Source organism: Larimichthys crocea, chromosome III (genome assembly GCF_000972845.2).
Source record: "Larimichthys crocea isolate SSNF chromosome III, L_crocea_2.0, whole genome shotgun sequence".
In the NCBI taxonomy this organism is placed as follows: domain Eukaryota; kingdom Metazoa; phylum Chordata; class Actinopteri; family Sciaenidae; genus Larimichthys; species Larimichthys crocea.
In genome coordinates this window covers 26,167,814-26,183,894 of record NC_040013.1, presented here as the reverse complement: position 1 = coordinate 26,183,894, position 16,081 = coordinate 26,167,814, and the positions used below count along the sequence as shown (strand labels likewise).

General features: G+C 41.2%; 1 protein-coding gene across 4 annotated transcripts in view; it reads left to right on the top strand.

Moving 5' to 3' along the window:
• Positions 1-16,081, top strand: part of LOC109142379 (probable E3 ubiquitin-protein ligase HERC2) — a 329,793-nt gene that overhangs the window by 131,142 nt on the left and 182,570 nt on the right. For all 4 annotated transcript variants that reach the window (XM_019275965.2, XM_027276672.1, XM_027276677.1 and 1 more), the window contains exons 6-7: positions 13,560-13,684; positions 14,718-14,861. In XM_019275965.2, the coding sequence (XP_019131510.2) occupies positions 13,560-13,684; positions 14,718-14,861 (269 nt within the window). The remainder of the gene's footprint in view (positions 1-13,559; positions 13,685-14,717; positions 14,862-16,081) is intronic.

The window sequence follows — 16,081 nt, the reverse complement described above, 5'->3', positions numbered from 1 at the left end:
AAATATATTTTTAAAGAAGTAAATTGGACATACATGCCATCCATAGCTCTATTATGATAACATGTGTTGTACACAATAAGGGCAATTCATATCATGTTTTGCAGTGTGTTGGACAGGGCCGAGGTGAATACAGGGTGTATCCCTTTGGGGGTCCTGAGAGGGGTTCCAGTGTGATCCAGAATGGGCGATGGGCGTTTCTCTCCGTTCACACTTGATCTCTGCCCAGCCATGCTGAACCCCTTCGGCCTTCCTCTCTTCTCAGGGCCATCATCTCCACTCCACTCCATGCAGCAGAGTAATGGAGTGGGGAACATTTGGGTCACAGTGGCTAATACAGGTCTAATGTGGATCAGACGCCCAGCCCACCTCTACCTATTAAGCACGAAAGTAAATGGAAGACTGTTAAAGGACAATAAGGAAGGAGTGTCCAAGCCCCAGTGGTTTTACTGCTGTCTGAGCCTCTCATAAAGTATATGTTTTCAGTGCTTGCTGTTATTGCTTTATCTTACAAAAATTATTCCAATTTAATATTTTGACATTTATAGATGAATTGCTGTTTTAATCCCTAATTTAAAGCTATTAGCTTCAGCAGCTTAGTAGCTTGCTTGTCTCCTCCTCTAAATCGACTATTGTATTATTATTATTCAAAATTAGTAATGTGTATGTTTTAACCTCACCCTCTTGATTTTTTTTAAACCACTTTCCCATCCTGTTCCAGGCCATCTGTATATCTTCCTGGTCTGTAACTATAGGAGGAAGGCCATTATTCCAGATAGAGGTGTTAGCCGTGCTGGGCCGACCTGTATTGATCGCCTGTGAGAGGACGCTGAGCGGGGGAGAAGGACTATTTGCTTTAAAGTTCAATGGCTCTCCACTGCTGTTAGTGTTGCAGCCACAGGAGCAATCGATATCTGGACAGGGACCCGTGTCACGAGACACGCTCCCCATTTAGAAACATCATAATACCGCGCTGATGCTGTTACCCCACAGCCAGAGCTTGTGTTTAGATTTTTTTCCTTCTCTACCCCCTTCCCTTGTGTCTTAGTTGTCATGTTTCCCCTTTGCACCTTACAAGCTGCTTTCTTATTTCATACTGTAGGCTGGGTTTTAGCATGGCGGGCTGGAATCAGTGTGAATTGTAATTATAGATGATACACATGGCTGGAAGGGAGAGATAGAGAGAAAACACAGAGCAGAATAAAAGGCAAACAGTCATTTGCAGCAAAGGTAGGTGTCACAAGGTAACTGATTATGTAAAGAACACAGTGAAGGTGTTCAGCGATGTGTGTTTGTGTGCGTGTGTGTGTGCGCTTGCGTACACCCCTTGTTTGCCTATGAAATAAAAAAATATATAATGAAATGCGCATTTCTTGGCTGCGGTTCAAGTGCTAAGGGGAAAGAAAGAAAAAGGGCGCGATTGTTTCTAGTTCAAGGTGTGTAATGCACAGAGGCGTACATACATAATGGGGTATTGTCAGGGGGTTAGTGTGAGGATATTAATGCCCTGGTTTGTCCATGCTGTTTGGTGCAGTGTCGCTCCCTGAAGGGAACAGGGAGAGTAGGCTGCTCTAACTACTCTACCCCCTCCACACCCTCTTCCCCCAAGGCCCCGACTAGAGGTCACTCTGTTTAGCACAAGAGGCGAAGCCCATTTTCGCCATGATGGACCAAATACATTCCTCTCGTCTCGTCTCCTCCGTTGGTAAACATAAATGCCCCGCCTTGCCTCATTGTGTCCTGAGCGTTCGCCCTCTTTTTAAACCCTCTCAGTATCTCTGCTCATCCCTCTGTGTAATCCCTCTCTACCATTATGCATATGCATAGCTGCTCTATGGCTGTGCATACATTTGCAACAGACCCCCCCCACCCTTTCGCTGCCACACCACCCCTCCGCCCCCACTTCCTTCTACCAACACTCCTACCTCTGCCAACACTCCTCCCCATAGCCTCCCAATGAACCTGTTTATGTTTGAACATTTTCACTGGCATTTGAACTCAGCCCATCGATTTCTTTATGGGGAGAGGTTGCGAGGCAGTTCCTTAAAGGGGTTGAAATCGACCATCTAAATATTTGACTAAGAGGTCACTGAGATCGCGCCAGGCCCGAGCGAGAAATACAGGCAGAGATGCATCGGAAGAGAAAAAGGGGAAGTGGTCGGGGCGTCTCCGACAGGAAGAGGCTGGAGGGGGAAGAGCCAGCTCGAAGGAAGAGTGCTGCAGCAGGATGCAGAAGGCAGCAGAGAGAGGCTGCAGTGCTTAACACAGGTTGCATTTTACTTGGGCTCCACAAGAGGGTGCTGCTGGACAATCCATTCCAGATCTTGAAGCGGAAGAAGAGGGGAAAAAAAACTTCCAAAACACTACATATATTTATATATATTCACATTTAAACAACCTTACTCTTTCAAACAAAGTTATGCACTTTAAATTTAAGTTGCAGTCCTCAAAACTAAATTGATTGCACTTGCACTTTTCTAAGTACCGCTATTGTGCATGTGTGACAGTAATTACATGCTAAGCCGTCAGTGACATCAACCAAAATTGACTTCACTCTTCCCTTGCATTGTCAGTCCATCGTTTTGCCTGAACAAAAATGTGTTTCGGAGATAAATCTGAATGGAGAAGGGGTCTTGACCGACAAAAGGAAGGAGTGTTAAAAAAAAAAAAAAAGGAAATAAAAAAAGAATCTAATTGAATGTCTATTAAAATTATCATTTCTGCCTGATTGGGAAAGTGACTGGCAGTGTCCAGAGTATTACCTGCCAAAGTGTTCCTCACTTCACCAAAGACATGGCTCTCTCTTTCTTTCTCTCTCTTTCTCTCCTGTCACTCTGTCATCTCTCTCCTTCTGTCTTCATTTCAGACCTCTCGTCATGAGTCGCATAGAGTCCCATCCTAAATTGCGGCATTAGGATATACAGATGACAACATTTGCACTACAATCCTCTCCTATTATGCCCACCATGACAATAGCCCCAGGGCACACACAGAGGGGCTCATGTACCATCTCCTCTGGATCCTTTATACTTAAATGAATAATGCATACAAATATTCACTGTAAAACAAGCGAGTGTCCTTAGTTATTAGCTGAGCACAAATTATGTGTTTTTTACTGTACGTTTGCCATCACCGGCATATGTGATTTGTCGAGACAATGCCACGTTTTAAAACTTGGAAAAAAAATAGGATTTGCATCAGAAACATTAGAGCGACGCTCGTCTTCACAATAGCGAGGGCTCTACATAATCCACTTGTTATTGGGAGTTGTTTAAATAATGGTAATTACTGATCTCTTTACATTGCATTCTCCCCCATTAACAAGCTGTGTGTCTCCCCCTCTCTTCCTCACTGTCTCTTTTCTTGCACTACAGTTGTATGCTGCCGTGGTGTCTCTAATCGTGGTGTCTGTTGTCATGGTGTTCAGAGCCCATGCCAGATGTCATAGTTAACTTTGAGGGAGAGAGAGAGAGAGAATCATGCTAGAGGCTATTTTGTTGTCAGCGATTTAGATGAAACACAGAGATGTTAAAATGTTAGACTTGCCCCACAAAGCTTCCTTTTTTTTCTTCTAATTTTTTTTTGGGAGATGATAAATTTACCTTGAGGGTACACAGCCTTTTGCTCTGCTAAATACAAGAGACTCACAAAGCATTATTTGAAATCAGCATGAACAAGCAGTTATCAGAGAACAACTGAACATGGTTATGCTAAAAAAACGTGTTTCAGTTCTTGTAATGTTATTTAAATAAAGTAGAAATAAAAAAGAAAATTTAAAAAAAAACATAAGCTGGAGTCAGTACAAATAGATTTCTGCATTGTGTCTGTTTGAATTTACCTGACATGTTTTATGTCAGTATAACAACATGTTGATCCGGGGTATGACTTAATTTAAATGATATCATGTTGAAAACATGATCTACTTTTGTAACCACCCAGCGTGCCATTTTGTTGTTTTTGAAGAGATTTTGCACAGATGTTCTGCATGGACACAGATGTATGAAGATACAGTGCAAATGACTTGAAATGATCCTGTATTACAGTAAGTGCTAAATCCTTCAATGAAAAGCTGATTTGAACACATGTTCATGTAAAATGTGAATAAAGGGTAATTGTTAGAAAACAGTTAAAAGCTGTTACTTCTGAAAGAAAGCAGAACATATAACAGTTGAAAAACATTCATGAATAATACATTAATAGTTCTAAATAAATGCATGCATGTATGTGTGTATACAGTGTACATGCATTTGTGTTCTACCTACATAGATCGCATACACACATGGAAATTCACTTAAGCTGGACTCCTGGAATATACTTTTGCATACATAAAGTACGTCATAAAAACTTTCTTTAACATTTTCTAAAGTTAATAACTGCACCATATAATGTTGCTGAATTACAGAAACAATGAATCTTAGTATTTGTATCTGTTCATAATTGAAACAATGAATATCTGAATAGGAAAGAAAAGAAAAATATTTTCAGTATAGTTGTTGGTAAATTAAATTAATTAATTATGTTTATTATTATATGAATATGTAGATTTTGTAGATACTGTACAGAGTGGAGCTGCTGTGAATGAATTAGACTCTAACATTTTACATTTAGGCAATAATTCATCAACTAACTTTTATTGGTTTAATTTATGGGAAAGCAATTTTCACAACCAGCACTGTGGTAAACATCGTTAATCAAAATACATTATTATAATGAAGCTGTTTTAAAATGTTTATTAAAGGAAATAAAAAAGGGGTTACCCTTGCTTTGTGCATCTTTCCTTTGTCGTGATAATTAATAGCTAAACTGAACGTTTTCTTTGCCAATGCAGATGAGGAGACTGTGCCAGAGCCCAAAGAATAGTTGGACTATAAATTTAACAATAGGTAGGCTTAACCTTAAGTGATGAACAGTATGTAATATTAAAGGAGTAGTCCCATGCAAATGCACCCCACTGCCTTACACAAGGCTGGAGACGACGAGCCAATTAAATCCATCGATGCAAATGCCAAACTAGTTGGCTGATGCTCATTGGACAGTGGGTGGCCTCTGGATTTTTACATTTAGTGTTTGATAGTGTTGTGAAGGAGGGATTGTGTATGCATGTGTGTGTGTTGCTCCAGGTTAAAATTACGATTCCGAACTGTTTTGGTGCACAGAGATGAGTCATCTTTGTATCCTTGGCATCCTGGGTGCTGGCAGCAGTGTTTACACATTATAGTTAAACTGTGCAAACACAATTATTTGAATGTCAGGATATTAAATGGCACAGGAAAGGTGTTCTGCTGCGGCCTTGCCTTTTGTTACTGTTGCTTACAGTATCTATCCTGATCTGTTGACCAGTCATTTAGTTCATTCAGTTCACTTAGCGACTTTGTACTAAGACTTACGTCACAAAGTGAAGTGTTAACCCCCACCCGGTTTAATTTGTGTCATTTGGTGACAGCCTTCTCTCTCTCTCTCTCTCTCTCCCTCATCTCACTCTCTCTCTCCCCCTCCCACCCTCCCCTCCCCCCTATGGCAGGGATGAGGAATCACCCACCACCACCACCCCCTTGAGTGCCATTTGTTAATGAAGGCCAAAGTGTTAGATGATAAATATGGTTGAAGAGAAATGGCACATGTAAGTGATCTCATTTAGGAGCATTACATTTGAATTTATTGGGGTACTCAGAGGGGACAAAGAGGCCATGACTCTGAGGGAGAGGGGAAGGGTGCAGATGACTGACTTATAATAGACAGTGGGGTAGGGCAACTTGGCGACCAAAGACATATGCTGCGACCAGAGGAGGATGCAAGTTTTGTGTGTTTTGTGTGGCAGCGTGTATGTGCTTACATACAGCATAGTGCACTGTATTGTATGTGTGTGCACATATGTTTTTGATGTGTGTGTGGTGGAAGTTGGAGATAAATAGTCTGCATTAACGCTGGTGTAGTGTCTCTTTTTTACCCTCTTCACTCTAATATAGGCTCCATTGTTGTAGGATCGTAATGTCGGCCTTGTGTTTGAATATTCAGTTATTTCATTCTTGTAAGCAGATTGTAGGATATAAAAAAAAATAAAATCAAATAGCAGGGCATTAATATAAAACACCTTACATTTTTATTAAAAACATGGCAATGCCATGCCTGTCCACTTCTCAGTCGTATTTCTTGCATTTCATTTGTTGAAAACATTTCAATAATCATTACCATCAAAAAACAGCGTTTGTGTGTAAAACCAGTAAAGCGTGCGACTTACAAATAGAAACAACAAAAACATGTTTATTAAACAGGCATTGATTTGTGTAGGGGCATGTTTGGGGAACACTTTTCTTTTGGTTCGGGACTTATTTTTCTGTGTATAATCCTCACATCGGAGAAAAGGAGCTTTGCAGGAGTGAGTTTCCTGTTTGCATGGTTCACGGTTAATTTATGTTGGGTTTTGTTACTGTAACTACACCCATATTGTGCAGTCAACTATTCAGAAGAGTGCTACAGTACCTATAAACATTGGCAGAGTGAGACGCACAGAATAAAAGACCTGCAATACCTCCAACTGGTTGACACAGTTTGGATTGCAGGAGACGAACAATATATTCAATCCATTTCTTGGCCCCGATGCATTTAGTAAATACAGTGCCTGGTTGGTAAGAGGGATGTTGACAGAAAATCAAAAGCAATGTAGCAGCAGCATCCTATAATGGAGACTTAGCTCTACTTTACACTCCTCTTACAAAGATCTACGATTTGAAAACAATCAATCCCTTCATGAGAGCTTGTTATTTTCTCCTATAATAAAAGTAACGGCTTTTCATCATTCTTTCACAGCACTGATTGTGTTTACGCTGGAAACGTAAGCATTCATGGCATGAGTGTGAATAGAAAAAGAGAATACAGAAAAAGGTTTTTCTCATTTGAGGATTCCACTCTTTCTTTTTTTCCTTCCTCCATTTCTCCCTTTTTTTGAATTTGTTTTGCTGTCGTCAGATGTTATTGAGGATTGAAAATATCCACACAGCATATTGACGGCTCGCCGCGAAGGTGGCACTGCATGGCACCGAGCAGTGGGGTGCCGTATTTTTTCCTGCCTGTCTTTAATTTGTGGCAAAGCAGTTTGAGATTTTCCAGAGAATCATTCTTTATATACACACACAAAATATCCAGTACTTTTTGTGGTCTTGTTTCAGCATGACTGTTTGTGGTCACCTTTGCCTCCATTTATCCCTAAAAGTTTCTATTACTATATTCCCACTTCCTGTAAGATTTGACTCATTTTTCATCTAAATATTTTGGCGATACCGTATCCGTTACCTGACATTACTCTGAAACATCTGGAGTCTCTGTTGAACCAGGTGTTGATATCGCAAATAAGCTTCCTTAGTAAGTGGTTAATGTTTTGACTCACTGCAGACCAGTAGACCGGAGGAAATGTTTCTTGTTGAGGCTCAGTACAACACTGAAGAGGGACATTGTGTGTCTCCTTATGTAAGACCCAGCCTATGGCACAGTCTCTATTAAGCACTGTTACGTTTCTTCTCACAAATGACCGTTTAACCGTCTTTTCCGCACCCTGACGCCTCGCCTGTTATTACCACCATTGTCTCTTTTTCTGCTGTATACATATGTGAGGCTGGGCCCTTTAATATGCGGAGAGCTTTTCCTAGGCTTTCCTACGGGCACACTGGTCTGTGTTTACTCCTCAGTCAGAATTCCTCCTTTCCACAAGTTTGACATGCCTTTTTGTTGCCATGGTAAGCCCTCCCTTAAAATATATATTTCTGCTTTTGGCCTGGATGGTTTTTTATCTCAGTGGTTTAGAGCCTGTTGCCCCCAGGGCCAGATTTAAATGTGTGTGGGTCTTCAAGGATTTCTCTGCAGAAAAGCCGTTTGGATTGCAGCCTCACCGCCATACAAGTGCGACCGAATTGTGTCATTTCAGGTTTTTGAGCCATCGTTGGAACCAAAGGAAAGTCCAAAAGAGAAGCAAAAAACACAAGACAAAAGCTGATGAAAATGGACCAGATTGGATTATGTCAGACTTGGCATGTGCCTCGTTATGAGGGAAGTCTTCGTTCTGTCTTATCACACTCTGCCTTACAGCTAAATGAATTTAAAAAATAAATAAAAAAAACGGCAAAGCACAGCTCTGCTCCTTGGAAAACAACAGCCAGATCGTAACTGTAAATACTGGCTTAAAGTGGTGTGGGCTCTGCACGATTTTCAGTAACACAACAGGAAGTGAGAGGTGGAAAAAAAAATGCACTGTGTAATTGCTCTAACTTTGGGGATGTGGTCCACTTTTTAAGCAGTTATGCTGTAGATGGGGGGCAATCTCTTCAACACTTTTCCCAGAAAACATTTTCTTATTGGCACATCTTGTCACAGGGCTTGGATTGCTACCTGAGCATCTACCCGGAGTCCTCATGTCTAGAGAGCCACTACATTATGTACGGCTGGGTTCAACTCTCAGGGTGTATTTAGGAAAATTACAAGTGGATGTGTGCAAAGACAGAAACTACAGATGCTTTCCATTGTTTGTCATGTCGGAATGAATCCTCTTAAAACATTCAAAACAAATAGTTTACAGGGTTTGAGAACACATTAAATCTTTTTTTTATGTTAGCAATTTTATAATCATGTATTTTGTTTAGCTTCTTTCTCTCTCATTTCTGCATCACTTTTAATTAGTGCGACTCAACCTCCATGTCTCTGAGAGCCACGAGGCTGCCTGTTTGCAGCGTTCAACAGGTAATCAAGACTGATTAAGCACTGAACATAGCCTAATTGCATTAGATCTTAGAGGCTTACTGTAACCACCATAACTGCAGACACACAAGGTCCTTTAGAAAAAAGAGTTTAAATCTCAGAAGAGGAAGTATTTCCTTCAGTTGTAAGACAAACACTTATGATCGTGAGCTTTACATGTGAAATACAAAACCCAGCCATAATGCCATGAAGTCATTTGAGTAAAAAGCCATAGGTGTTTTATTTCTGTCTTGATGGATCTTTAATTAATACTATTTAATTAACTGTTTTATTTTTGTGGACTACTTTTAAGCCAAACAGAATTATGTAAAGTATGTGTGCTACTGAATGAACATGCTCTATTCGCTCTGCCACATCTGAACTCCCGTATCACTGCGAAAGCCCCTTAAGTGTGCTGTGACATGTCCTGAAGTCCTTGTTTAGCACCTCTCTCTGTGTGTTCAAGGTGTGAACTGATACCTAGTGTCAGCTAGCGTCAGGGACAGAATGGTGAGAGAGAGAGAGAGATAGCTGAGGTCTGTAGCCTCTTCGCTTATGTAGACATAGACGAGGAGGCTACGAGGATTAGCCCCGAGAAAGCAGGAGGGCACACTGAGGAGAAAGAAGGGGGAGATGGGAAGAAATGAAGAGAGAGAGAGAGAAAGATGGGTTGTTAATGGAGGGGGTTGTCAATTTTCTCCAGGAAGAAGCTATTTTCTTTGAATTAGATGGTTGGATCAATGCAGCTTTCCAGCGTTTATTAGTGCATGGTGACATCAACTGTTGCTGCATTCATCACCAGGCAGAAAAAAACAAAAAAATAATATTTTCACAGGGTTCAACCATATCGCCACTTGTCAGTAAATTATGCATTTAAATTGTGGGGCCAAAAGTTCAGCAGTGAAACACTTTGATTGAGCTCTTTGAACTCAACCAGGAAAGAAATCAGTTCTCTTAATCCTGGCTCCTATGTGATCATCGTAGCCGGAGGATACGGACCTCTGTGTCCATCATCTCACGGTCAGCCAACTGCAGCACCATTACTAATGCAATCACCCTCGTGATCTGAACTTGAGTACCTTGAACCAAAATAAGAAGATAAACATGTCAAAGATATGGCGCAGAAGAAGAAGAAAAAGAAGGTGTGAATGAGTCATCTGCGAAAGGTTCATCCCACGATGACCTGTAGAACTCTTCCAGCTGGTCTTGATAGCCTAAGGTGATATGAGCTTTGTGATACATGATCGTTTTGATCATACACCAAGTAATGCTCCTCATTAGCACGGGTCATGCTTTCAGCTCCAAGTAGTTCACACTTTTCATGATCCTGCCCAAAGAGACTAGCATGGAAAGATCAGGCTGAAATTTAAATACTGTATACGTACTTGGAAAAACAATGAATAGTATGGCATAGTATCTGGTTTAAGCATATTTAAAGGAGGAGTGTGGGTGTATGGTGTGCGTCGCAAAGGTTTAAGGGCATCCTCTGCAGAGTACATCCAAGTCAACATCTGGAACATAGCAGGTTTTGCAGAGATCCATTTCAGTATTCCCCAAACTCATAAACACTCTAGATCAAGGGCCAAACACACCTCTGTTTCTATCCAAAAGAAATCTATTGCCACAATTTATCAACTTTGATTGGTTAACACTTGGAGTCTCAAAATGGATCCCTTCATAATTTAGAAGCTGCTCTAAATGCGGTTGGCCGGGCTACATCTAAATGTTTAAAAGTCAAGTGAAGGAAGGAGGCGGTTAGACCTGAAGTTATGCCCTTCAAGGGAACTTTACAAAGATCCTCTCACAGATTTATAGCCACTTACCTAGGAGCCTGAGTCGATATTCATAAACGTGGCTTCAAACAAAGCCCCCCCATCCACTATCCCTGCTTGTAAATAAATACAGATATGCCTCTTTTACAGACAGCAGCAATCTAAAATATTACCACCAGCATAATTTTACCACACACATTAATATTTTACGGCACATTGTATTTTACCGCATTGAATCTTAAACTTTCATGGCCGGCCCCAAGGATTTTATTCCTAAGGAGTCTGTATCATTATTAGCTAAGATGTATAGCAGGTACAGCCGACGATTGGCTTGCTTTTGTGCTCTTCACCGTTTCATAGATTATATTTTCACAAAATCAATAGAGTCAGAGGTACTATCTTGTTTGCTTTACTCAGGTTATGTCTTCTAAAGCTGAATGACTTTGTAATTAACTTCTGTATTATTGGTTTTTATACTGAGACCTTCGTGACACTCCAAACTACATGAGCTTTTTGTGCTGCATTCTGCCCTTAAGAGGAAAAAATACAGTTAAAACATACGTAACCATACATCTTTAACAAGTCCCGTGGCGTGCTATGGCATTCCTTTTCCATTTGTTTCTGTGCAAGGTATCAGTTCGTTAAATTTACCACCCATAGACAGATTTATAAATTGGCCATGTAATGGGAAGACCCCATTAAATCTAGTTTGAAGTGTTTAGTTTTTCATCTAAACAAGTAAAACCCAACCTGTACAGTATCTGCCTCATTATGATGGGAATAAACTCTCAACATCTGCACATGTGTATTTGCATCTGTGCTTGTGTATATGCCTGTGTAGTGATTTAAGTGGTTTTAGTGTCAAAACAAGTCTAATGAGCTGGCACAATAATTATCAGCCATTTTACTCTCACTTCAGCTAATTGAGGCTTTATATTAGAGTTAATACCACTGCCTATGTACACTGTTTTACAGTTACCAAAATGTTTAGCCAGAAATAGCTGCTGCCAATAATTTAGATTTTTAATTTGTGCATGTCAGTGTTTTAATATCTCCCTATTAACCATACTTATGAGCTTTGACAATCCTCCCCAGATGGGGGTCATTGATCAACTCCTGTTTTGTGTATTAATTTTTTTTACTAATGCAAACAAACTGTATACAATAGTATCAAAGTCAAAAAGGACAAAGTGAAGCAAAGAAGTTGCTGATTTGCATTTTTTCTTTTTAACATAAGTAATAATTTGTTTTTATTTTGTATCTACAGAACAAATGAGTCTAATGGCATTACTACAATTTACTGTATGCTACACGCAGCATAATTATATGCCGTGGAAGTAATATTAAAGAGGTCCTCTCTTTTCGATTTTCTCTCCACTTTTTTTTCCTAAGTTGTCTGTCATGTTTCTTCCTCCTTTCTCACTTTGCTCTGTGTATTTGAAGCGCTTTCTGAAATTCCCGTCTTATCCAGGTGAGCATGAGCTGATCCCCAGGCCCTTTTGCTCTTGTCAGGAATCTCCCAGGCTATCGGGCTCTCCTGGGGCTCCGTTTCACACACCAAATTGATGTCTCCGACTGGAAATGACACTTTCAGCAGGATTTGCCATTCTAAACCACCTCATACCCATGTGATCTCACCCATTCACTCTCAGAGGGATTGCCTTGAAATGCACCATAGCTTCAAAAGCCAATGAGCATAGCATGCTTGGATGAAAAGCTGATACATATCCTATCAGGGAAAAAAAAAAAGAGAAGATATTCTAAAATGCTGGCAATGTAAAACAGTATTTTCTTCTCGGAACAAAGACCAACTGTCCCATGTACACGGAGGTATTGCCTGGGGGAATGCACTGGAGGGTAAAAGGGAGTGAAACTAGAAGAAATCAATAACCACATGAATTTTCATGTGTAGGTGCTTGTCCATCATTTGCTTTATCTTGTTAATATGTGTCTCAGTCTTTCCGTCCTGGAATACAGACCCAGATGGCATGATTATTACGACATAGTATTCAGATCTCACCAGCTTTTTCAACACTCTATTGAAAGGAAGAGCACAGTGACCAGGTTGCTTAAGGACTAGTTATGATATAATTTGACACTGGAGTAGAAGGAATAGGGAAAAGGTGTGACCAAGAATCCCTCCCTTGACTTATTTTCATCCCCAAGTCTTTTTGGGACTGCACGTTTCTCCTAGGGGGCTCTACAGACTGGCATAATGGATAAGGGCAAGGGTGTGAAAGGAGCACCTTAAGGCTCCTCATTCAACTCTCCCAATCTCTCCTGCACACACTCTTGAGCTGTGAAGGCCTTCTTTCTTTGCCCTGCTAGCATGGGAGCCCTGTAATAGGCTCTAATTGATAGGGAGGTGTTGGGGTCTTTCTGTATGGGCTGAAGGGATGAGAGTAAGAGAGAGAAAGAGGGAGAGAGAGAGAGGATTACATGCGGGCATGTGGGGTGGAGCGGGGGAGGAGGAGAAGGCTGTGGAGTGGTCTAGGCCCCGTCCGTAATGAGTCATTAATTTCCATGCGGTTTTGTGGCGGTTGGCTCATTACTGGTCTGCAGAGGAGCACGAACAAAGCTCTGGGTAGGTAGGAGGTGAGCTTAAATAGTTGGGGCTCAACACTTCCCAACAAAAGGAGGAAGAGAACGTTGAATGGCACTTGGAACAGATGCAGTAAAAAGTGGCAGATGCAAATTGCGGGAGAGCAAGTCTTCCTTCAAGCACTTTTCTCTTTTTATTTTGTCAGTCTGCAGCCTGAGAGTCTAATTAGTTAGTGAGGTGTTTCACTTCTGATAGGGCTGTGTCTCGTTATTGTCACAAAGCGGATTCGTAGAAATGGGAGGAAACGCATATGTTCCACAGTTCCCAGTGGAAGCCGCTCACCGCAATAGTTTAATTGATTTGATTATTTATTTTACCCTATAGAAATTGAAAGACGTGCAGTGTTTTTCATGCTATGAAGTGGTGTTGCATATAGTTTTAAATGTGATAAAACAGTATGAAGATGATGCCCGCAGGTAATTAATTATGTTTTTAATTATGTGTTTATACTCTTCTCCCTACAGGCAGAATGATTATGGACAAATTGGCAGTGGTTCTAATGAAAATGCGGTCGTGCCACGCTTTGTGGAGGGTGTGGACCACGTGTCGAAGGTCACCTGTGGGGCAAACCATAGTCTTGCACTGACAGGTACAATAATGATACACAGACAATACACAAAATTTTGTCCCATGTTGCAGTATTTATGTCAAGTGCCAGTTACCTCTCTTTCTTTAATTTGCTCCATCATATCTTGACCCTGTACCCATTACGCTAGATTTTATTTCCATAAAAACACACCAGCACAAATCAGCTGGACAACATCTTTACCACATCGAGCTGACGTCACTAGTCAGGAGCTGTCACTGTGTACTTCAAAGATCACCTATTTTACTCAATTTTATGCGAATATCAGAGCCCTCAAGCCCTCGATCGGCACATCACCTGAGAGAGGGAGACAAGGAGAGAGAGAGAGAGAGAGAGAGAGAGTGTTAGCGAGAATATGGCCCTGGCTCCTGATCCATAACAGTCATTGCCTGTTACATACATTTCAGAATTCATTCAGGCTATGAAGATAATCGAGGTAGTCGACAGTTTCCCCTGCAGCCCAATGGATTTATGATAGCACTGTCAAGAAAATGAGGCGAAATGACACAGTAGCTGACTTTAGCTGCAAATAATGTGATAGGCCGTACAGTGGTGCAGCAGCAGCTGCTGTCATTGCAGGTAATAGGCTATAAAGAAGCCTGATAGCAATACCTGTCATTTCTTAATGGCTGACTTCACTGAAGAGCTTTTGTGGCCTTTAACATGAAGATAATGGAAGATACAACAAATTTTACAGCTTTTGCGTTGCATCCATAATTTATCACCAGAGGCCCCATGCAGCAGCAGCAGCACAACAAGGACAACATGCTCCTAAAGGCGTGTTGGAGAGAGATGCAAGATGAGCTGCAGGGGGTTAGAGGCCCGTGTTGTACTTCGCAATTAATGGAGGAAGTGCACAGAGTCCAAAACATCTTATATCAGTTGTTATTCTCATATACCTTACATTACGGGATCATACCTTTGTGTACTACATTTGTTTTGACACAGTTTTGTGTTAATCTGTTGATTCACATAATTACTTTTTTGCTTGGAAAAAAAAAAATCTTTATTTAATTTACTCATTGATGACATGCAGGTGACGGCAGGTTGTTTCAGTGGGGCTGTGGGCGATCATGTGGGAACTTAAAGAGAAACATCCCGTTCCCAGAGGAAGTGATGCGACCAAGCTGGCCAGTGAGAGACATCGCCGGAGGATGTTGGCATAGCCTGCTTCTAACAGGTTAGTCTGCTTATGTTTAAAACATGTCGGTGTAACACAGTGTAATGCAGACATTTTCGACATTTACCAAATCCAGCAGTACCTCCTGCTTACTGTTATAGACATCGCTCTGTTAGCAGTATATGCAGACATAGGGTGAGTGCTTGCATGCGCAGTACACGCCAACATGTCCACGACCTCAACATAAAGTATGCGTAAATCCTTGGTGTGTGTCTTGGCCCCCACACAGGCGTGTGAGTGTGTGTGCTTTTAGCTGTGGTGTCCATCTATCCACATCATTCATTAAGAGCTCTCCCAGGGCTAGTGCGGCTACATAAACACAGAGGTTGAGGCCACGGCTGCTCTTTCACCTCACTGCGGAGAACTTCAAAGTCACTTCTCCTAACGGAGCAGATGAATGCTCCCTGTCTGGCTGGCTGATATATTGGCCCCAGTTGCTGTCTCCTTACTGTAGTGAGGTTTCGACTGAGGCCCCCTCATGGAGCCAGAGCTGGGCCATTTGTTAGTTTTAGCTGTATCTCCAAGACCTGGCTTTAATTCTGAAGGGAGGACATTAATCCTTTTAATATAACACTTTGTAGAGTCGTTTTCCTGTGTTGCTAATGCTGTCTATTATTAACCCCATTAAAAGTGTAATACAATTTAAGTAGAGTGCTAAAAGTGGATCATTTGTTGCTCCGTTCTGTTTGAATTAATTCTCAATTTATGATCTAAATGATTAAACTATAGGAGTCACAGCACTAAATGAGAATCTTAAATGGCCAGGCATACATTTACACCTATTAATACAAACATTTATGGGCACGCATTCACACAGACATGTCCAAGCGTACAGATACGCACATACACAACGCTGCTGTGTGTTGCATTTGCTCTTCTAAATCCCGTAATGTCCCCAGTTTGATCCCTAGCTCCATTCTGTCATGAGGGAACAGAAATATCCATCTTCAATCAGGCCTTAATGAATAGCCTGATGAGTGTCGGGCAGAACTGAATTACCAGATAGATTTGAAGAGCGTGAGAGTGTGTGTGTGTGAGTCTGTGTGTGTGTGTGAGATGGGCGGGGGGGGTAGTTAAAGGGTCAGTAGAACAGGACACATGTAGAAATTAATTCTCTCCAAGTTCAAAAAAGAAATTGGCTAATTCTGTCATATGAGCCTCATGGAATCGCCTTATCTATTGGTGTGAGTCTTCATTTATTAGGGTCAAACGGCGGAGGG